The sequence below is a fragment of the Medicago truncatula genome, chromosome 7 (assembly GCF_003473485.1).
Source record: "Medicago truncatula cultivar Jemalong A17 chromosome 7, MtrunA17r5.0-ANR, whole genome shotgun sequence".
In the NCBI taxonomy this organism is placed as follows: Eukaryota; Viridiplantae; Streptophyta; class Magnoliopsida; order Fabales; family Fabaceae; genus Medicago; species Medicago truncatula.
The window spans coordinates 37544240-37567084 of record NC_053048.1 but is presented as its reverse complement, the minus strand read 5'-3'; the positions used below and the strand labels follow the sequence as shown (position 1 = coordinate 37567084).

The window sequence follows — 22845 nt, the reverse complement described above, 5'->3', positions numbered from 1 at the left end:
TCTAAATACTATATTTAAAAAAAAAAATTATCAAAATACTAAGAGTGAAATCTCTCTTAAAAAAAAAATCAAATATACACTCTATCGAGGAAGTTATACCCCACCCCTTACGTGTTCATAAGCCCTCTCTCGCTGAAAAACGCTTCTGAGTTTTAATAATTCACCGAATAGTTGATTGAGGTTTGAGATTTTATGGGTTTTTAAGGTTTACCGGAATCATGTTCTGCAAAGTCTTCCGAAAATTGAAAACCAGCGTTGTTGAGAATCGAACAGGCAACCAGACAGTCACAAACTTCTCAAAGGTGCTAAGAACCATTACACCACTGGTGTTTGTTATGAATAATTATTGATTCATTTTGATTATATGTTATTTCAAAATACCATATACAAAAACTACACCATTTTTTTTTTCCGTTACACTAAAACTACACCATTTTAATTCACATTTTAACTTGTGTGCATAATTTGTATTTTGTCATTTTTTTTTTGCGTATTTTGTCTTTCTAAGAAAAAAAAAACATGTATTCTCTTTTTATTTTTTATTTTATCTTCATAATTTTTTTATTTTTTTAAGAAACTAAAATGAGATATATTAACAACGGCGGTAGAGGTTCCCCAGTACAAGGTGTACCAAGAAACTCACCCCAAAAAACAAACTGTCAATACAAAGTATATGAAAACAAAGGTTAGTCGATACCCAAACAAATCAAAGGGTCCGACCACCGTCTCTGAGAACCGTACACAAACGTGGCGTTATTAGCTTTCAGCCACCGATACGAGTGAAAATTTACTTTCTCTTGAAGCTGTAAATTAGAAGTTTCTATGTTATTGAATAGCCTGTTATTGCGTTCATTCCAGATCAGCCACACACCAAGCAGCCAAATCAATTGAAGAAATGACCTGTGTTTCTTAGAGTAACCTATATAATTAATAAATTGAATGAAGTGCTCACTAATGTTGAGAGGATCCACACCAGACACCCCAATCCAGGACCTAATATGTTGCCATAAAAAATCGAACACATTGCAATGAAGAAATAGATGGGGCGATGACTCGTCAATACCGCACCCCGACACACACCGAATATATTGTATAAGTAAACGTTTGAGAAATTATCTTAATTTATCTGGTGATTTTTTCAAACATTTATTAGTGTTATGTTTTTTTTATAGCCCGAGTCATCTTATTTAATACGAAGATAAAAAATTTATGGAGACCGGGTTATAATTGAGTCATCCAATTCTTTCATGCGGTTCGACCTGCGACTCAGTGGTTCAACCAATGATCCAATGACCCAATACCTCTCCCGAATCGATGATCGAGCCGAGTTTTAAAACTATGGTTTGAACAACAAAGGCTATTTATCTCTCTGTCCTTAAACAATGCTAGTTTCAGTTTAAAATAAAATAAAATAAAATCGGACAACACCGAAACACTATTTTACGGAAAGCATAACATGAGTATTCCAGAAATATTTTGGAATAAGTTTTCCGATTTTTTTTACAGAAACAATTTTTATATATTTTTTTTGAACAAGAAACAATGTATATATTAAAGATAAAAATCTAAAATGCAGACATGGAAGAATATCATATGGGGGTAAACTCATATTGAATTGGGATTGAAATTTTTTAAAGTGAGAGTGAAAATTAATGTATAAAAGGTTAAATAGAAAAAAGGGTGAAATTGGAATTTATGAAAATGTGTAGGGGTAAAAGTACATATGTTGAGGTACAGGGTATAATTTCCCTGTATCGAGCTATGTATCTCAGACGTATTTTGGGCTTTGTATTTCAGCCCAAAGGCCCAAACTAACCCTAAACCTCTTCTCTCATTTTCTTCAACCTCTTCTCCGTCGAGTCACCAACTGAATAAACCCCATTACACCGAGTTTGGTTTCAACTCAAAACCCTAACTCTCCAATGGAAGGGTTAAAGGTTTCAAAATCCAACTTAGTAGTTTATATTCATCCTTCTCAAAGCAATCAAGTTTCTAAAGCCGTTCTTCGTGAACTCAGCACTTTACTTTTCACGTAACATTCCTTTCTTCAACGTATTACTTTCCAATATCATCATTCATGTAACTCTGATTTTTTATTTAATTTTGTTTTTGTTGCGTTTTTTTTGCAGTTACGATGAGATTTTCGACGGCGTCGTTTTGGCCTATTATGTTGACTCACTCGACAAATGCGCCAAGGTTCTTCCCGGTGTTTATCCGTATTTCGGTGTTAATCTGAAGGTTAATATGTTGCTTTTTTCTCCAAAGCCAGACATGCTTTTAGGTAATGTTGATCATTTTTTTGTTGTAAGAAAAATCAAGAAATTAAGTTAGGTTAGTTAGTTAATTAAATTAATTGGGTTTATGTTGTGTTGTTTTTTCAGAAGGAAAAGTAGAGAAAGTTACGCCTGAGGTCATTATTGTTATTGTGCTTGGATTTGCTACTGCGATTATAACTGAGAAAGATATTAGGGGAGAGTTCAAATTCACAATGGTGAGTGTCTCGTCCGAATGTTTTCTCAGTTGTTATCTTATTGTGTCGGCATTATGAATAGATTATATAGTTAGTTATATGCATGTAGCTTTAGTGTGTGTGATGTGTGGTTTTTTCTTTTTGTAGAAACATGGGGTGTTTGCGAGCAAATATCACAAGCGACATGTGATAAAGAAAGGAACCATGCTACGATTTTCGGTCAAGAGGTGACATACTTTATAAAATTAGATTTGTTCAATGCATCTTTTGTCTTGCAATTGCATGAGAGTGTGTTTTGATATCATGTTAAGTCTCTTGCTCAACTTTGTAGGATTGATTTTGTGTTGAAATTTAGATATTTTAGTTTGTTCAGCTGGACACAAGGATATAGTAACCATCCCTCTAGATCTGCAGTATTGCATATACTAATTGATGCGATGAAGAAGCACCATAAATATGTAACCAACTAATAATATAACTCTTTACCACTATCATTGGTTGAAAATGAATATATTCATAAGAATTGGTTTCCATATCAACAAATTTGTGTGTAGTGGTGCTTTTTCTACAACATATATAGATCCTTTTCCATGTCTCTGAATGGATATCTGGTATCTACTATGAAGGTTTGCCAGTTCTTGGCATAAATCTTTGTGCAATTTTGGGTTTTGTGTGTTTTGGAAACACCCTTGTAGGTGCACACATACATTCTGCTATAACCAAACCCCAAATGCACCAAAATGTACAAAAATTATAACCCACTGACTGAATTTTGGTATCCTTGCTCTTTCCAAAACTTTAAAAATGAACCATTAAAAATTGATCTACAGGAATGTTGCTCACTGGTCGATGTTTATGCACCTACTCTCTGTCATTGCCAACTCATACACTCACTTCTTATCTCTTAATTATAACATTTTCTATTCGTATAGGATTTAATTTTAAGAGTTTTATTTGTTTTTCTGCTAGTTGTTACCTTTTAGCCTTTTATTGCATGTTGGAAAACTTTGGAGAGTATCTTGACTTATTGCCAACTCATACACTCACTTCTTATCTCTTAATTATAACATTTTCTATTCGTATAGGATTTAATTGTAAGAGTTTTATTTGTTTTTCTGCTAGTTGTTACCTTTTAGCCTTTTATTGCATGTTGGAAAACTTTGGAGAGTATCTTGACTTGCCAGTTCCCACTTTCTTGTTGATAGTATAATTACAACTAGTTTTAAAATGACACTGTAAAGTTTAAATCTGGGTGGTTATGAGTTGAACTTTGCATCATATGATTAAGTTTTGCGATTAATCGTTGCAGCTTCGACGAGGAACAAATTTATGTTTACGGATCTCTAGTTCCAGATAACACAGGAAACATACAATGGTTGGATAAGAACTTGGAAGTTGTTTCCCATACTGACAGGTTTTTCTCTTCTAAATATCTGTCATGTCTAAATAATATTCTTAAAAGTTTATAAGTTTATGCTTATGTATCTTAGAAAAATTTACAGGAGCACAAAAAAGAGAGAAAATGAGGGGAAACCATTAAGGTCAGATAAAGATGCTTTAGAACTTTCAACTGTTGACACTCCCCAAAAACTAAAAATGTCGAAGAAGCAAAAAGTCAGAGAGGAATCTTGAGTGCTGTATTGGAATCTTATTCTGTAATCCAACTTTTATTCACAGGTAAAGATTCTATTTTAATTAAAAGAATTTTATATCATATCTTGAATTTTGATGACGATGTCTTGTTATGTGACTTGTTTCTGCATTAAATTTTTTATCATAAACTTTGGTTAAAATTGTATGTTAGAAATTTAATAAGGTGATGACGATGTCTTGTTATGTGACTTCCTTTCTGCGTTGAAATTTTTAGGTTAAATGTATCTAAAGGTCCTTTAAGTTTTTCCCAAAGTGGTCCTTTAAGTTTCAAAAGTCTCAAACAAGTCTTTTAAGTTTCAATAGTCCCAAACAAGTCCTTTTAGTTTTTGAATCGTTTCAAACAAGTCCTTTTAGAGGATGATGGTGATGATTCAGATGATAGCAACAAAGAGCATTATCCATCATTTGCAATGCCTAAAAAGATGACTAATTTTAAGTGGGTGTTAGGAGCCAGATTTGGTACCAAAGATGAGTTCAAGGAAGCAATTACCAACTATGCTATCTACAATAGGATTTGTTTGAAACGATTCAACAACTAAAAGGACTTGTTTGGGACTTTTGAAACTTAAAGACCACTTTAGGAAAAACGAAAAACTCAAAAGACCTTTATATGCATTTGACCAAATTTTTATCATAAACTTTTGTTAAAATGTATGTTAGAAATTCAAAAAGGTTAAAAGGTTAACTTGTGAAGAAAGAAACAGTGCATATGTTGATTGCAGTCCACTATACTTTCTTAGACACCTTGCACTCAACTATAGGATTCCCACTTCCTCAGCTGGAAGAAATATTTCCAATAGAGAAGAATTCTTTGTGCATAGAGAGAAAAAAGGTAAATACAAGGGACACGAAAAAATTGAAGAATGGTTATGGTTGCCCAGTCTCTTTATGTTTGATACAGAAACCCCCTTAGATTTATGTTTGATACAGAAACCCCCTTAGAAGAACACCAAAACAGAAGCAAGAAAATAGATCTGATCTCGTAACTAGTTCAGCAGTAGAGAAACAATTGAAGCTATGTGCATTCTCCCCCTAGTCTCCTAAGGTATCTAGCAAAGAGTCGCAAAACACTGCGATTCTGCAACCCAGCCTGAATTTTCTGGCTTTGTTTGGTTTAGGTTGGTAGGGTTTGCTGATGAACCAGGACCCATGTTTACCCCTAACATATACCCTTTCCAAATTTGAGTGAATAGAAAAGTGAAAGGAATTCACAAACTTTCTTAAACTGGAAATTTGTCTTTATATAGTGTATCTCAATTAAGTGTTTCCAAAGGGGAGACTAGGTTTTTGGGTCTAACTTTGTGTGGAGGACCTAAAAGTAAGGTTATCATTCCTCTTTTAATGCAGTGTTATTATAGACAGGTTATATATGCTTTCTATTTCTTTGTTCTATAAAGGCATAATAAAGAGACTTCTTTATGTCATGGCAAGTGTAAACTAAGTTTTTTGTAAGTACTGTGTAAAGTATGTTTCTTTATGTTCAGTATAATTGATGCCGCAATTGAGTGTTATGTGAGCCTTATGACGTTAGATTATTCGGCCCATTTGTAGCCTACTTGTAGAATTGTACTTGTGTAAATTCAATTGTTTATACTTCTAGCTGCATTTTGATTTCCTGCATGTGTATTTATTTACCCTCATTCATTCTTTTTGGAGAATGGTTATGTCTATAATCTAATTAATGACACATTGCCAATGCAGAGAAGCTAGGTTTATGGATGGAAGAGTTTGGACTCGCTATCTGATATTTAGGTATATTCTATTTTTTCAAGTAAATCCAACAGGGAAAACGAATTGGCATGTTATCGTTGATGGGGTTTACCTCAGTTTTGGGCATATATGCAGTACTTGTTTCAATTAGATTCTTTTCGCAATCTGTGATTGTAATTTGAGGAACATTCTAGTTTAAAGTGTGAATTTAGAAGCCTCGTACTGTCTTTTATTATTTTAATTTTAAAGAAATTTTAGGGTGCTAGACCCTTAATCAGAAAGGATAGCAAGATTGGTAGACTGAGTGAGTTTGATAATTAGGTTTATTATTTGCCTTGGTTTGATCAATTACAGATGAATAAATACAGAAATTGTTTTCTACCTTTTTAACATTGATCTGTGGATTATTACTACACAAAACTTGGAACAAGTTTCATCTGTTATCGTTACCAACTTCTCAAATTTAATACTTCCTCATTAAGTGTCATTTTATTTTAGAATAATTTCCTACATGAGGTTAGTGGAATTTTGGATTTGTTTTTCTTTCTATTATACATTCATTTTAACTCATCAATAAATTTTTATTTCTTTACGCTCTTTTTAATAAATTTGATGTTTTATCTCTGTCGTACTCTCCAACAAATTCATGGAGTCAATAGTTTTTCTATTTTGCGTTTGAAACTTTATTGGTGGAGGTTTAAAATTCGCATATAACGAAAAACTTTATTTGAAAAGAAAAAAACAAAACAACTTGGATTTTTCCAAATACATAACATTATATTAGTTTTATTCAAAAAGGTAAAATTGATAAATTAAATAGTAACACAATTTGTAGTTAAACGACAATTAAAAATAAACGGAGATGTAAATGTGGATTTTTTACTACACTATTATATACATGGTTTTAAACTACACCAGATTGTTCCTTAAAAAAAAAAAAAAAAAAAACTACACCAGATTGTATACATGCCTACATGGGATAACTTTTGTTTTTATTCAATATTTGCCTTTTATAAAAAAAAAATTAAAGGGTCAACAGTATATAACGAAAATGATTTTTTTTTTTTTTTTTTTTTTTACCAAAAAGTCTTTTGAATTGCATAATTTGAGGAATCGAGTTGTTTGCGAACTTTTAACAAGTCAAACTCGAACTAAAAAAGTTTTGTGTTGAACTCAAGTCAAATTTTGAGCTAAATAAACTCTTATTGAATTGAGTTGATATCAGGTGAGTTTGAAACGAGTTGAATCAAGTTGTTTACGAACTTTTAACAAGTCAAACTCAAACTAAAAAAGTTGTGTCGAATTCAAGTTAAATTTTGAGTTGAATATATTCTTATATGAATTGAGTTGATATCAAGCGAGTTTGACTCAACTTAAAACCCCTCTATGCTTATAAATTGGTTCTTCTCTGTTAAGTTGTGTATTCGGGTATGGCTTGTACATGCATTGTGAATCCTCCACATAACAATCAAACTGGTATTCATGTTAGGTCTTTTAGGTTTGTATTATTACATAAATGAGTTAACTTTGATATAAAATTTTGTAAAAATAAAATAAAATAATCCTAGGGGTATTTTAATGTATAAATGAATATGTTGTCGCCACTTCAAGGCGTTATTCATACATTTAACTTTTTTCATCATTTGTTACTATTGTTTCTCTTTTCATATTTTTTTCATATCTATTATGAAAGGCTAAAACATAAATAATTTTTTTAATGAAGTTTAAATAAAAAATATAATAAACTTTGATTACCATCAAGATGTTTATTTGAGATTTTTAATAAGATTAACCGATGAATTAAGTGAGTTAAAAGGGTAATTGATTATAGAATTTAACATTAATTCAATTATATAAGTGACTTCTTACAAATCCTAAATGCTAAACACTATTTAACAGAACTTCACAGATTATGAGTTTATTTACTAATTCATTTACTGATAAAGAGTTAAAAAGAAATCCTAACTATGGCTCAAATGCTCATGTTTGTTTACACTTTAATTATATTTCTTTCTCTATTTCTTGTTATTACAAATAGTGGTACGTCATTTCTCACACCATTTTCATTTTTTTTTTCCTTTCTAATTTATTTTATACATAATATCGTGTCTTCTTTCACTAACATTTTATTTCTTATTTGACAATACAGTTCGTATTCCTTGCGTAACTGTCGCCGATTGTCCACCAACAATTTTACCTGTATTTTATGAGTGCATTGATAAATTTTGCATGCTCCATATTGAGTAAAAATTAAGTTTAAAAATAATCACGTTATCTTTAACTGTATAACTTTATTTGTACTTTTATAATTTACTCCAAAGTTTGATTTATGTTTACCTGACATTTCAATTTTTATGAACTGCTCAAAAGAGTATTATAAACAACAATGTCAATTCATAAATACAATAAGCTAATTTATTAAATTAAATAAAATATACAATTATGTAGATATAATGACATTATAAGACACACGTACACGTGAAGGAGGAAAACTATTTTGGTGTCTCCTACACATACATCTAATGAGAGTTTATGTTTAAGATTCGAGTTAAAAGGTTGACATTTTTTTGAAGGAAGTTAAAAGGTTGACATATTAAAATAACAAATTTATGGCCTATGATGCTATATAATCCTCCGTCTCAAAATGTAAGTAAAATTGGATCAACATAAATGAATGTATTTGGTACAAATTTTGAATCAAATATATTAAATTTTGTTGACCAAATTTTACTTATATTTTAGGATAAAATAAGTAATACGCAACATCCAAATCATAGAAATCACGAATCATGTCATATTTTAAGTAATGAATAAATTGTTTTTACAAGTAGGAATAACTTACCGTAAGAATATTAGAAATAAATTTATATTAAATGTCCGTTTAATGTGCATGATAAGATATATATATGATATGATTAGAAGTTGAATAATGATAAAATATGATAATGAGGATATACACTTATTCTATCATATATTTGGTGTACACATAATAAAAAAAGATGATAATATAGAATGTGGATCCTCTTCTACTACTCCTTCTGCAACCAAATCTGCAACGATTGAGAAATTAAGCTAAAAATAATTATTAAAAAAGAAGATTAAACCCATTTGTTTTGTACCACCGACAAGCTATTCTGCACTTCATCTCTTTCCTTAAGCAAGGTGGTTTTCACGGTAATCTTAGACTTAATTCTTCAACTTTCCTCATTCCAAAATCAAATCAACCATGGAACTTATATAAAATTATATATTAGAATAACCATGATTTCATTTATAAAATTATGAACATAGCAGATTAAAAATTCGATTGGAATAGAAACAAAATTGAAACACTGAAGCACAAAAAAATAGAAGCCTGAAGAATTGAAAATCCATTGGATTGAATAGAAACAAAAAAATGGAGAAGAATCGGAAGAAAAAAAATTAAAAAGAAAAAAACCTAATGAAAGGGTATAGGCAAGCTAAAATTAGGAGCAAGAAAGAACCGAACAAGAATTTTGGAATATAATTGTTGGAGTGGGTGGGGTTGGGAGTCGAAGAACGTCTCTGAGAAAAAGTAGAAGCGCTGATGATAACTCTTGCTATCATGTTGTTAACACACCAAAAAAAGATTAAAATTACAAAGAAGCAATAAGATAGGATAAGTAATAGGTTTATTTTATCCTTTTCTACTGATGCATCAAACAACGGGTTTAAGTAGGATATGATAGTGTTATCATATCATATCATGTCTTCTTATCATACGCATCAAACGGACCGTTAATTTATACTAACATGGATTCGGTTTAAACTTTTTTATTAGATATATCTAACAATATGATAGATAAATTTTTCCTATAGAATACATGTAATTTTTTACATGTATTTTTTATTTTATTTTCATTCAGTATTATTTGAATGACTAAAAATAACATAAAATTTCTTTAGTTTGAAGTTTTGGAATGGGGTAATAGTAATTTTAGTTTTAATAACGAGTAGCTACAATGGTCTCTAAATGTATTGAAATTTTAAAATAGTTTTTAATTGAGTACTTCAGTAGTTAAAATAGTCTCTAACGATAAAGTAGTCCTTCGATCCTTGTGAGCTTAACTCAGTTGGTATGGACAATGCATAGTATATGCATGGTCTAGGGTTCGAATCCCGACCACCACAAAAAAAAAGTAGTCATTCGATATTGATATTAACTCTTTTCATATAAGGACTGATGTGACAATATTAACAAAATATTTTATTGTAAAAACTATTTTGACTAACATAGTGCACAATCAAAAACTATTTTTAATACATTAAAGGCTTAAATATGTAAATCGACTCTGTAATTTGGCGTGTTTTTTTTGTTTTCTTCCATGTATCTTATTTTTTTTCTTCTAAAACAACCCCTGTAAGTTAATAACTTTTTGCTTTTCGTCCCTCCCGTCAAACTTTGTTACAAAAACGCCTTGCTAGCTAACGACGTGTGACGTGACAGGTGCTGACTTGGCTAAACACGTTTATGTGGACTGAGAGATGATCCATGACTATATTATATTACATGGACAAAAAACAAAAACAAAAAGTTACAAAGGGACATAATTAAAAACCACGAAGTTACAAAAGTTGAAACAAAAAACCTTCTTGTTTCCATCTTCTTCCTCTCTCTTTGTCATATTCTTCTTATGTGCCTCTGAAACCACATGTCATGCTAACAATGTCTTCATCATCCATTAAATCTTTTTCTCCAATTGAATTTCACAACTTCTACATCATCATACAAAACAAAGAACTAGCTTCTTTTCTCTACGTATTGATAGATCAAAAACACGATTCTTTTTGTGCAAGCAGAATCTATAAAGCTTAACAATATTTATGTGCTTTATTTATGATAATATTCTCACTTCATTTATGAAACTTGTAACAAAAGATGACACATTTGTTTCATAGTTGTGAAGTTTCTATAAGGCAACAACTTTGCCACATGATAAATGAGTCTTGTATACACTTTCATGTCCTCATGTCTCGATGTAATATCTAATGTCAAAGTGTTATGTTGCTTTAATAATGTCAACATATGCTATTTTTCCATATGCAAAACAAATTCTCATTCTTTGTTGTCGTTATGTGTGCTTGCTTGTTAATGGAATTATGACAAAGTTTAAAGCACATGAGAAGTGAGAAGGCTCATATCAGAGTTATAAGGATAAGAAGAACGATGGAAACACCCTTCTTGTGCTTTACGTTATTATTATTACTTTTCTTGTGAGGTGACCAAGGAAGAAATTAGGTATATGAATTGGTAAATCCATCGTTGTTCCATATTATCATAAAAAAATCAATGCAAGTTGGAATGAGACCCATACAACAGAGAGAAGATGAAGAAGATGGCAGAGATTTTTAACTTTGTGATTTTTAATTTTGTTCCATATGATAAAGAAGTTGTGGAATTCAATTGGAGAAAAAGACTTGATGAATGACCAAGACATTGTTAGCAGGACATGTGATTTCAGAGGCACAGAAGAAGAATATGAGAGAGAGGAAACAACAAGGGTTTTTAATTTCAAATTTTGTAACTTCGTGATTTCTAATTTCGTTCCTCTGTAACTTTTCATTTTTGGTTTTGGTGCCTGTAATATAGTCAGTGATCATCTAAAAGGCCACTTAAATTTCAAATTTTGTTATTTAGGTTTTTTTAATTTTGTTCCTCTATACCTTTTTGTTTTTGATTTTGATCCATATAATATAGTTAGGGATCATCAATCAGTCCACATAAACGTGTTTAGCCAAATCAGCACCCGCCATATCACACGCCGCTAGCCAACAAGGTGTTTTTGTAACGGTGTTTGACGGAAAGGACGAAAAACAATAAAGTTATTAACCGGGTTGTTTTAGACTTTAGAGAGGGTGGCATCTAGCATGCCAAAATGCATCTTCTTTGGTATGGTGCAAAAGAAGCAAATTCATCATAGATTTAATATTAAACAATTTAATGGCCAAGATTGCACACTTGATACTTGAATAGTAGGTATTTGTTTATACTTCTTGAAATTGCAGAAATAGTCATTCGAGTATTGCTGTTCCCACATGTTGTTTGGCTGTGCCACACGAGTAAAATACCAAAATACCCTTCGACAGTATGCTGCCGAGGTTTTTAGGAAACCGGCGGCAGTTAACTACCGAGGAAAACCTCGGTAGTTAACTGCCGAGGAAATTTGATTATGCAGACAGCAGGTTCTGCATAATTCTAAGTATTTCCAAGCCATTTTTTCGGCCATTTTTTACCTGTAATTAAACCAGAGCATTTCCAAAGGTAATATAATTCATATGTATGATTGAAACTCGGACATAATGAAGATAAATAGAATATCTTTTACAATTGTTCATAATTAAATTAAACCGACATTTGGTTAAAATTAAACAGACGTTTGAAATTCATCAAAACATTACAAAGTGTCCATAATTAAACTACTCATTACACATCATTAAATTAAATCCCTACTTACATTCAATGCAATTACATATGGAACGAACATACATATATAATATATTGTCTTCCACCATATTCCGAAACATAAATCCGACGTCGCCGTCGTCGCGAATAAGCAAAGGCATATAGCTTGCTGTTTTCCATGCGTATTCATCTCTATCTTCTCCTAGGTCTATGCATGGCATTTGACCAAACAAGTGACGTGTATATTGATTTTCACCAAGATGCTCAAAATAAGTGTTAAGTTGTGCTTTCAAATTGTCAAGAGAGTCCGTCGGCGTTATCATAACCTTAACCGTCTTTTTAAACGCGGAGTACCTAACCCGCCCTTCAATTTGTGCAACCTCAGACATGTCTCACTTGAAAAATTTTGTAACAAAAGAATCATATATTAGAACAAAATTAAATGGAATGTAATAACGAATAAATGAAATGCGGAAAACATTAAAAAGCTATAAATTAGTATTGCATTATTTTCTCCACATAAAAATCATATTATCATATATATATATATATATATATATATATATATATATATATATCAATATAAATTACATAATGTTAGTTATATATTGGCCACCAAAAAATTGACGTTACAATTTCGACCCAAAAAAATACATCGGTGTAATTTCTACAAAAAAAAAAGAACTAACACCGACAAAAAAATCACTCATTAAAGACCAAGTGATTGGAGAAGATCAAGTGACATAGAATCTTCCTCATCTTCCGCAATAACTTCAAATTGTTGCTTTGGTTTTTCGGGAGTGTCCAACAAAATAGGCGCCGCTTTGTTTGACTCCTTTTGTGGTTTGCACGGTTTGTTTCCACTTTCAATAGCCATGAGCTTTCGGAACAAGTCATGTCGATCCAAATACTCATCTTCCCAAGTCACCGCATCTTCTTTCTTGTGATTGTGCCACTCCGTAGATGATGGAGGTAGTGGACAACCATTCTTCAAGGAAATAAGCACAAAATGATTTGGAATTGCCCCAAGGCACAAGATGAGAGTTTTTTGATTACCCGGCGGTGGTGGCCCTCTTAGTGGGAAAAACGATTCCGATTTTCCAACTTCAAGATTTGTCAACACAACCACACACATTTTGTAATAATTAGCAACAATGTGTCCCATGTCCGGAAATGTCAACCACTTATCAACAAGATGTGCACAAGTTTTTGTATTTGCGGGAGGATGTAACCCGTTTAAAATGTAGTTATAACGATCCTCACCCGCAAATACTTCAACATAATCATCTCTATGATCCATCAACTCTTGGATAAGATGTGTACGGATCATGAGATGATTTTTTTCGGTCAAGCCCATGAACTCCGCTATAGCCCAGAATCCGCAATGTCCATCGCCGATAACATGCACCACTTTTTCAATAAATGGAAGCATGAAGCGTGGCATATAATCAATAGGACGCATAACCGGGATAGCTTTAGGCTTTGGATACCGAGTAGGTGGTGGAAGTGGGGAAAGTGATGTTTTACCAAGACGAGCACCTTTTTTCCTTTTATATGATGATGTAGTTGGTGATGGTGACGGTTGGCTATCCGGATTTTGGGAATCAACAACCTCCCAAGAAGAAGGGATCCGACTAGTCGATGTAATTTTTCCTTTAGACCTCGCAATGTCAACTTTTTTCTTTGCTCCCTTGGTTGGTACTTTTCGTGGTGGTGGAGACATCAAGGTGGTTTCAGGAAATGCCAATTGCCGCAAACCCTCTTTGACCTCAAGCTTCATTTGGAAAGGGAGTTTCTTTAGACGCTCTACAATAGCCTTCAACTCAACCTCGACACAAAAAGCATCTTTATTACTTTGTTCACCCATAGATAACCGAAGCCAATGGTGGTATATCTCATCCAATAAAATTGGCTTCTCTTGAAGGAGTTTTGTAGCAATTTCACATGCACATGGTAGTCCATAAGATGTCCTTTGAACACAACCATAAATGTCATTGTCCATGCACAATGTTTCCCTACAACGTTTTTCTTCCAAAGCAATGTTGTCCAAAGCATTTCTAGACACATGACCACCTAACCCCGAGTACAAAGTGACATCTTTGAATCTATGTTCCAACACGCAAACATTTTGACCAAAGGATGTTTGTATAGCGGTCAACTGGAGCAACAACATGTGATGTATTTTCTCCCAACAAGTACCCAAATCACCCACACTATTGTCCAAGTATTTCTTCAACAAAGCATGGGCCGATTCGACCCTGTTTGTGGTCCTGCAACCAAGATGCAACACATGGTCTGTCCATGCCCTCACAATTTTGTCCTTCACTTCATCCAAGGTGGTCATGGCATAATCTACAAAAATTGGGAAATCACTACATGAATCTTTGAACTCCACTAATGCATTTGCATATAATTGTTGATTGGGAGATTCAACCATAGCTTTCCATGCGTTCATTATCTTCTTCACCACATCCCGATTGCTCACCTCTTTCCCATCCTTTTTAAAGCCCAAAGGATATTTACAATTCAAGACACACCTTTGTTTAACATTAGCTTGCACATGAAAAAAACAATTCAATGCATAACTTTCCGGAAAAACATGTGCAACCGCTTTCATCAAAGACATATCCCTATCGGTAACAATCACCTTAGGCATATTCATCTTTGACGAAAGAAGTTTACGCAACATTGTTAAAACCCAAACAAAGTTTTCTTCTTTCTCATGTGTCATAAATCCAAACCCAACCGAATATGTCAAATCGGTTGAAGTCACCCCAACTACCTCAAACATTGGCATCCTATACATGTTGGTCTTGTACGTGGAGTCCATAACCAAAACCGTTGGAAAATTGTTAAACAATTTAATGGATGTTGGATGAGCCCAAAAAATATCTTCAATAGTATTACTTTCAAGTTGTGTTCTTGAGTAATAAGTATAGTTGTGCTCCTCCAACTTCGAGATTAGAAATTGCAACGGCTTCTTGTCACCCCTATTTGCTTTCCATATTTGTTGACGTTCATTGTACACTTGCTTCACATTTGTCATGCAATGTGGTATCTGGTTCTTCAAGTGTATCAAAATATTTCTTGGAAGCATCTTGCTCTTGGTCAAGTCACGTACGATCTTCTTGTCGTCCTCCTTTAATCTACCGGCAAGAATGTGTCCTTCTAAAGCCGGCTCCATGGGATGGTTGTGAACTCCATTAAGAATGTTCAATCCCCATTCCTTTGTTTGCTTACTTTGATATCCACTAATCATGAATAAGCAACCGCATTTTCTTGAGCCCGTGTTCGCATGCTTCGGTTTTTTTTTCGGAACTATGTGACTTCCACTCCTTTCACACACTAGCCGGAACATTGGATTGATCAAGCTTGATCTTTGTGTGACAATGGTAAATCCCGCCTTATTTGCTTGTCGGCGCACCCACTCAAGCAATTCATCTCTATTTTTCGACTTAACGTCGTCTGAAAAAAAACTTAGCCGTGTCGACCTCGTGGGGTTGAAGTGGGAGTAAACCGGAGCGGCCAACATACTTTGAAGCTTCAACATGGACGGAAGCTTCATCTATGTTTGTTTTCGCTTCAAAATTAGGCGGTTTGACATCTCCGGAATTTTCGACAAAATTTTCTTTTGTCTCTCCCGGAACATCTTTCGCATTCTTTACCATTACTATAATTAAACAACACATAAATATGAATTAACAACTAAGTAATGCATAAACATCAATGCCATAATGAATTAAAACGAAAAAAACAAAAAAAAAACAAAAGAAATTTTTTTTTGAAAATTTGGCAGTGGCTGCCATTTTTTCGTGGTGAAAATTTTCACCAAGAGTTCCTCGGTACCTAGCTACCGAGGTTTTCCTCGGCACTAAACAACCGAAGTTTTCCTCGGCAGAGGATTCCCATGACAGGGTTCTACGTAACTGACGTAGATACCCCTAAAACACCCAAAAAATGACTCAAATAAAACGCACAATACCTGTTTTTTTACGTCAATAGTGTGTTGATACCTCCTATGCTTGATGCTTGAATGATTTTGGATCAAAAATTGATTATAGAAAAAATGGATTTTGGGATTGAAATGAGGTTGGAAATGAAGGTGATGAAAAATAGTGTGCAGGGGGAGCAGGTAGCTGTTTCATCGGATGAAACATTTCCCTCGGCAGTTAGTTAACTGCCGCCGGTTTCCTAAAAACCTCGGCAGTTAACTGCCGAGAGGGTATTTGCGTAAATTACTGGTGTGGCACAGCCATACTATATGTGGGAACAGCAAAACTCTAGTCATTCACACTTTTGTAATTGTAATTCACAATTAATTATTTTTTATTTGTCCATTAAGAAATTATATTATGTGTATCTCCTCTAATTTTTTTTCCACCATCTTCATCAAGAACATTGTAAACCACCTATTAATTAGCTTGCATCTGGGTGATTTCTTTTCGATACCACTTTCTAGATACAGTGGTTGTGTGAACTTGTTCTAAGTTAATCAAATACCTTTAATTTTTAATTAAAGTTTCAGATCTGATTCTTAAAATATTGGAACCACCTGCTTCACAACCAGTTTCCGACCACCACGACCTTCTTCAATAAAAATGGTTATCAGATCTTTGTTCTCTTTCACGAGATCTCTCTCTTTGTCTAATCTCTTTTTCTTTTTGTATTCTGGACACCGCCATAACATTTCAGATTTAAGCTTCCATGGTGCTGAGAAAGGCATCAACAATAGTGATGTTCATCAACTACATCAAATGAACAATAAAAAAAAAAACTAGTATTTGTCTTGTGGATTGAAAAATAAGTGTGTGCGCTTTCTTCTTGCCTTTCAATTCTGATCAATACTACGTAAAAATCGTTGAATTTCGTTGTGTACCGAGCGAGATCCAGTCGAGTCGAATCGCGGGGTGAAAATGACCCGTTTTAGAATTGACGGGCGAAGAAGATGAACATAAAAAAATACCCAAAAAAAATCAAATTTTTGCTTCGCTTGACTTGAACCCACGACCATAAAGAAGTAGACAAAGCTTACCAACTGCAACAAACATGCATTTACATGAAACTTGGATTCTGATTTAATTTAATCTCTATTACTTATTTTTGAATTAATTCAAATAATCCCTAATTTAATTCGTCCTTTGATGGGTTCTGAATTCCAAATAAAATTTATTTGGAAATTAATCTATTAATGTTAAAATTTAAAATATAAATGATATTATGTGTTGAGACTAAATTATTTTTCTTTTAAATTTTATCATTTATGTGTGACAAAATCTTTTCTATTTTGTATTGTGTCCAACTAAGCAATTCCCATAAGTAAAAATTGGAATTTCAACGATCAAAATCTTCGTTATAAATAAATCCAACAAATTATCGCTTGAAAAAATTGTCCATCTTCCTTATGATCATTGAATATAGCCTTAATTTCTTATCTAACAATAATTAATTACCTTAATTTCTCATTTCCTTATGATCATTGAATATAGCCCAATTGAACTATGAATGAACATTAATGTTGACTTTCGACAATCAGGATATTTGACATAAGTTTTTTTTTTTTTTTCACAAAATATTCTACATTAGTTAAATTGATTATATTTGATACAATTAGTCAATTCAATCCATTTTGATCGTTACAAAAAGGTATTTTCATATTTACCAAGTTTCCTTCCTTTTTTTTTTCTAGACATATTTCATATAGAATCAAAGAAGCATGTTAATACTAGTTTGAGACAAATTTGGGACAAATTCAATATTAAAAACTAAATAAAATCATATTATTTTAGATATATTTCAAATAAGTTTAACATTCCAGTTTTATTTGAATTATATTAAGGCAATTTAAAAAAAGAATCAAATGTTATAAGATCACATTTTTTTTAAAAAAAGAATCAATGGATAGAAATGTCATTTAAATAAATATATCTTATTGTGAATGGCTTTAGAATGTAATGATGCAATGAAGATGCAATAAAGATGGGTTATACTGAATTTTGGTAAAAGTTTATTGTTGGGACTGAATGCAGATGAATCAAACTATTACATAGTGTAAGAAATGACTATACTGAATTCTTAACAGTATGTTAATAAATCCGTTTAGCTTTAACAGATTACACCCAAAACATAGTGTGCATAAAAGTTATCAAGCAACACATAACTAAAAGTGCTTTTAACTTAACTACAAAACAGAATAAGATTTTCAACTATAAACTCTATTAACTACAAATGTGAAGTGTGAACAACTATTATTACTGGAGAATAGAGATTAACGCATGTATAATGAGTTACCAAGATGAGTGCAGCAATTGCCTGAACAAGCCGATGAAGCAAAACACCTTTCACAACAGCTTTAAAGGGCACCAAATTCTTCTTTTCTTCATTTTAAGGTACAAAATCAACAGCCCCTGATAGCCCCTTGAAATATTTATGAACTATGTATGCAGCATAATAATATCAGCATTCACATATCTGCATTATTTCAATTGTCATGTATCTGAATCTACAACAAAAGCAGAATTTCTGAGTACAGACACATTATTTATTTCACATTTATACTCAAATTCTCAATTCTTGTCATTGAGGCATACTCACCAGGTTGTGCTTGAGCTTAATTTTTCTGTCCCCTTTTGAACCTTTGTTGATTGCTTTCTTTGCAAAAGTTGTAGCAACACATAATGAAGGAAGATGGTGCAGACTAACTGGAACTGAACCGAGCAAATGGCTTGTGTTGGAACTGAAAGCTTTGATATGAGATTGAGGGTCAGGAACAGAAAGCTTCGATTGAGATTCACGTTTGAATGGGGGAGAGTGAGATTGTGGATTTCAATTTGGGGGAAAGTGGATTGTGGGTGAGAGAGGTGGAAATTTAGGTGTGAGATTGGGCGAAAGTGAAATTGATGAATAAAATTGGATTTTAGGGTTTTGAAACTATGGGAGGGAGAATGAAATTGCAGAAGCGGGAGTACCAAAATATTTGACCAAAAGAGAATTTTAGTGAAATTGAGAACGCGCATGAAGATATTGGCATAAATAAAACCTGCGACAATTGGGTATAAGGGTCGCAGTAAATGTCGCAGATGTGTACTTTGCGACAATTTTGAATTTGAGTCAAATTTGAAGGGAAAAAGGAAAATAAAATCAGGGAAATGAAAACTAAGAGGGAAATGAAAATGTATTCTTCTATGGTCAGAAGACTAAATTAATAGTGTTTGGACACACATAAAAAGATGGTTCTTAAAATATTTAATTATTTTTTTATCAATTTCCTCTTTCTTATTAAAAAAATATTTCTTTATGTGTGTGTGACCAAACACTTTTTATTTGGTCATGTGACCATTTTAGAATTTCTCGAAAATGAAAACTGAAAACTGAAAAAGTTAGTGCTCAAGCAGTCCTCCTTTTCTCACGTATAAATTAAGAGGGAAATGAAATTTGGTTATTTTGGAAGAAGAGGGAAAATGAAATCGAGTGAAATTTGGTTAATTGAAGAGGGAGGATGAAATTGAGTGAAAGTGATTTCACCATAAAAAAGTGGATTAGTGAAATTGAGTTTTTTTATTTTCTTTTAGTGAAAACTAACAACCGTTTGCTATAGGAGTATTGCATTTGTTTGTTACAATTTTTGAAAAAAAATAGAATCTAAAGAAAATTCAAAAAGAGCTTCAAATGAGATACTATTAAGAAAGAACTTGTTACAAATTCAAATAAAATCAATCAGGCCATTGAAAACGACCTTAGTAGACCTAAAAGGATATTGGAACTGGAATTTCCAGATCGGATTCCCGGAAGTTAGTCAATCCGACGAATTATCATCTCAGAAACTAGTCGACCTAGCAACTAGTTTACTACGAGGACCTAAACGTGGCTAGAATTTGAACGACAGCAAGGAAAACCAATCAGACCGTTCAAAATGACCTTCTTAAAACTAAAAGGATATAGAAACTTGAATTTTTCAGATCGAGTTCCAAGAAGTAAGTCGATCGGACAAACTATCCCATAGAATACTAGTCAACTTAAGAACTAGTTTACTTTGGGGACCTAAATGTGCCTTTAATCTGAACCACAACAAGTACAATCAATCCGACCGTTCAAAATGGCCTTCTTAGACCTAATAGGATATAGAAACTAGATTTTCTCAGATCGGGTTCTCGGAGGTATGTTGATCGGACAAACTATCCCCTTCAAAACTCGTTAACTTAGGAACTAGTTTACTTTCGGGACCTGAAGGTTGCTATCATCTAGACGGCAACAAGTACAATTAATCCGACCGTTCAAAATGACCTTCTTAGACCTAAAAGAATATAGAAACTTGAATTTATCAGATCGGATTCCCGGAAGTAAGTCGATCAAACGAACTATTCCCACATAAACTAGTCAACTTAAGAACTAATTTACTCCAGGGACCTAAACGTTCCTATCATCTGAACAACAACAAGTACAATCAATCCGACAGTTCAAAATGAACTTCTTAAACCTAAAAGGATATGGAAACTTGAATTTTTCAGATCGAGTTCCGGAGGTAAGTCGATCGGATAAACTATCCCCTCGAATACTAGTCAACTTAGGAACTAGTTTACCCCGGGGATCTAAACGTTCCTATAATTTGAATGACAACAAGTACAATCAATCCGACCGTTCAAAATGGCTTTCTTAGACCTAATAGAATATAGAAACTTGATTTTCTCAAATTGAGTTCCCAGAGGTAAGTAGATCGGACGACTATCCCCTTTGAAACTAGTCAACTTATGAACTAGTTTACTTCGGGGATCTAAATGTGCCTATCATATGAACGACAATAAGTACAATCAATCCCAACGTTCAAAATGAGCTTCTTAGACCTAAAAGGATATAGAAACTTGAATTTCTCGTATTGGGTTCATGGAGGTAAGTCGATCGGACGAACTATCCCCTTAGAAACTAGCCAGCTTAGAAACTAGTTTACTTCGGGACCTAAACGTTTCTATCATCTGAACGACAACAAGTACAATCAATCCAACTGTTCAAAATGACCTTCTTAAACCTAAAAAGATATATAAACTTGAATTTTTCAGATAGGGTTCTTGAAGGTAAGTTGATATGACAAATTATGCCCTTGAAAACTAGTTAACTTAGGATAGTTTACTCCGGAGCAGTGGTGGAGTCAGAAAAAAAACCTCTGGTGGGCCATTAAAATTAATTATAATATATAAATACAAATTAAATTAGTAATAAGCATTAAGCACAAAGTTTTTTTTTTTTGTGGTGGTCGGGGTTCGAACCCTGTACCTTGTTATTTTTATGCATTGTCTATATCAACTGAGCTAAGCTCACGAGGACGCATTAAGTACAAAGTTGAAATGACGAAGTTTGACTAAAAAATTAAGGTGGATATTTAAACAATTACATATTTAACAACTACTATAAATTATGAAACCTTTTTTTGTACGTTACGACTGTTAACTGAGAAAATTTTCAGTTGACATGAAAATATGCTAAATATAAGCATCACAAAAATCATGTATGCCACTTTTGAAATCACGGAAAACTATAACCGTTGAAAAATTGTTTAAAGACTCGCAAAATAGACCTATAATTGAATTATTTAAATTTTTTGGGTGGACCATTGCACCACTTTACGGAAATTTGGATTAACCGAAACCAAAACCTACACAAAATTGTATAAAATTTTGCAAAGTAGATCTATGATCGTTAATTTTTTAATTTTTTCAGATGGGTCGTGGCCCACCCTAACCCATGAAGGGCTCCACCACTGCTCCGGAGACCTAAACGGCAACAAGTACAATCAATATGTAAGTGTACAACAAATTTTATTTAGGTTTGTGTCTGCGTAAGACTTGCTCTATTACGAAACCCAAAATTAAATGAATTAAATCATTTATTATCTGCTCAAAATTCAAAACAGTAATAATATATAATAACTAAATAGAATCGAATTCCAAAAATATAACAAATGTAAGTGTAGTGCAGTATACTGTCAAACAGATCTTCTTGCCCCGACCCGACCCGATCGGATCTCCTTTAGTACACTATGAAATTTAACGAATTTTACGTAGTTTTGATCAAAATTAAAAGGCATGAAGGAGTCACAAACTTATTTTGCAAATCCATAAGTCAATCACAAATTTTATTTTTTAGGATTCTTTAAAAAAAATTGCATATAAATCTTTATTTTTTTGATTCCAACTTCCATGAAACCCATTTTAAGAAACATATAAAACATGTAATGAATTGAAAATTGAGTTATTCGCTACATTAGAAGCCAGATTTAGCTTTAAACATTTGTTTGTCTTTATGCCCAGAAATCGATTGCAAGAAACACATAAAACATGTAATGAATTGAAAATTGCAAAGAAAGATAAAAATAAAGATTAAAGACTTGGATTTTAGAAGTGAAGGGTTAATACCCAGAAGTAGATTGAACACAGCTCCAAGATATTTAGAGGTTCACGAACTGAAATATGAAGTCAGAAATGAAGAATGGAATACAATTTTTTTTGAGTTATTAATTATTTAAAGTTATAAATTGTACAATAGAAAAGATTAATTATGCATGGGGTAAATGTGCAATAATCAAAACTATTGTGGCAGA

General features: G+C 32.8%; 1 protein-coding gene and 1 long non-coding RNA gene across 3 annotated transcripts; both read left to right on the top strand.

Moving 5' to 3' along the window:
* The first annotated feature begins 1806 nt into the window (after nucleotides 1–1806).
* On the top strand, nucleotides 1807–6223 carry LOC11436168 (DNA-directed RNA polymerase I subunit rpa43). Of its 2 annotated transcripts, none has more exons than XM_039828276.1 (7): nucleotides 1807–2032; nucleotides 2130–2281; nucleotides 2382–2491; nucleotides 2618–2697; nucleotides 3780–3884; nucleotides 3961–4147; nucleotides 5825–6223. In XM_039828276.1, the coding sequence occupies exons 1-6, from the start codon at nucleotides 1923–1925 to the stop codon at nucleotides 4100–4102; spliced, it is 699 nt and encodes a 232-aa protein (XP_039684210.1). In that variant the 5' UTR covers nucleotides 1807–1922; the 3' UTR covers nucleotides 4103–4147; nucleotides 5825–6223. The 2 variants fall into 2 exon arrangements, with proteins under 2 accessions (XP_039684210.1, XP_003624241.1); XM_003624193.4 differs by having other exon boundaries at nucleotides 1814–2032; nucleotides 3973–4147.
* Nucleotides 6224–7735: 1512 nt separating this feature from the next.
* On the top strand, nucleotides 7736–8192 carry LOC11426876 (uncharacterized). Its single transcript, XR_003006522.2, has 2 exons — nucleotides 7736–7873; nucleotides 7983–8192. It is a non-coding gene; the product is annotated as an uncharacterized lncRNA (long non-coding RNA).
* Nucleotides 8193–22845: the final 14653 nt, after the last annotated feature.

Bases quoted from the DNA above. Each gene is read 5' to 3' on its own strand.
- LOC11436168 (XM_039828276.1), top strand. From the start codon at position 1,923: ATGGAAGGGTTAAAGGTTTCAAAATCCAACTTAGTAGTTTATATTCAT. The intron at 2,282-2,381 runs GTAATGTTGATC...TTGTTTTTTCAG, and splicing joins AAAGCCAGACATGCTTTTAG to AAGGAAAAGTAGAGAAAGTT. The intron at 2,698-3,779 runs GTGACATACTTT...TAATCGTTGCAG, and splicing joins CTACGATTTTCGGTCAAGAG to CTTCGACGAGGAACAAATTT.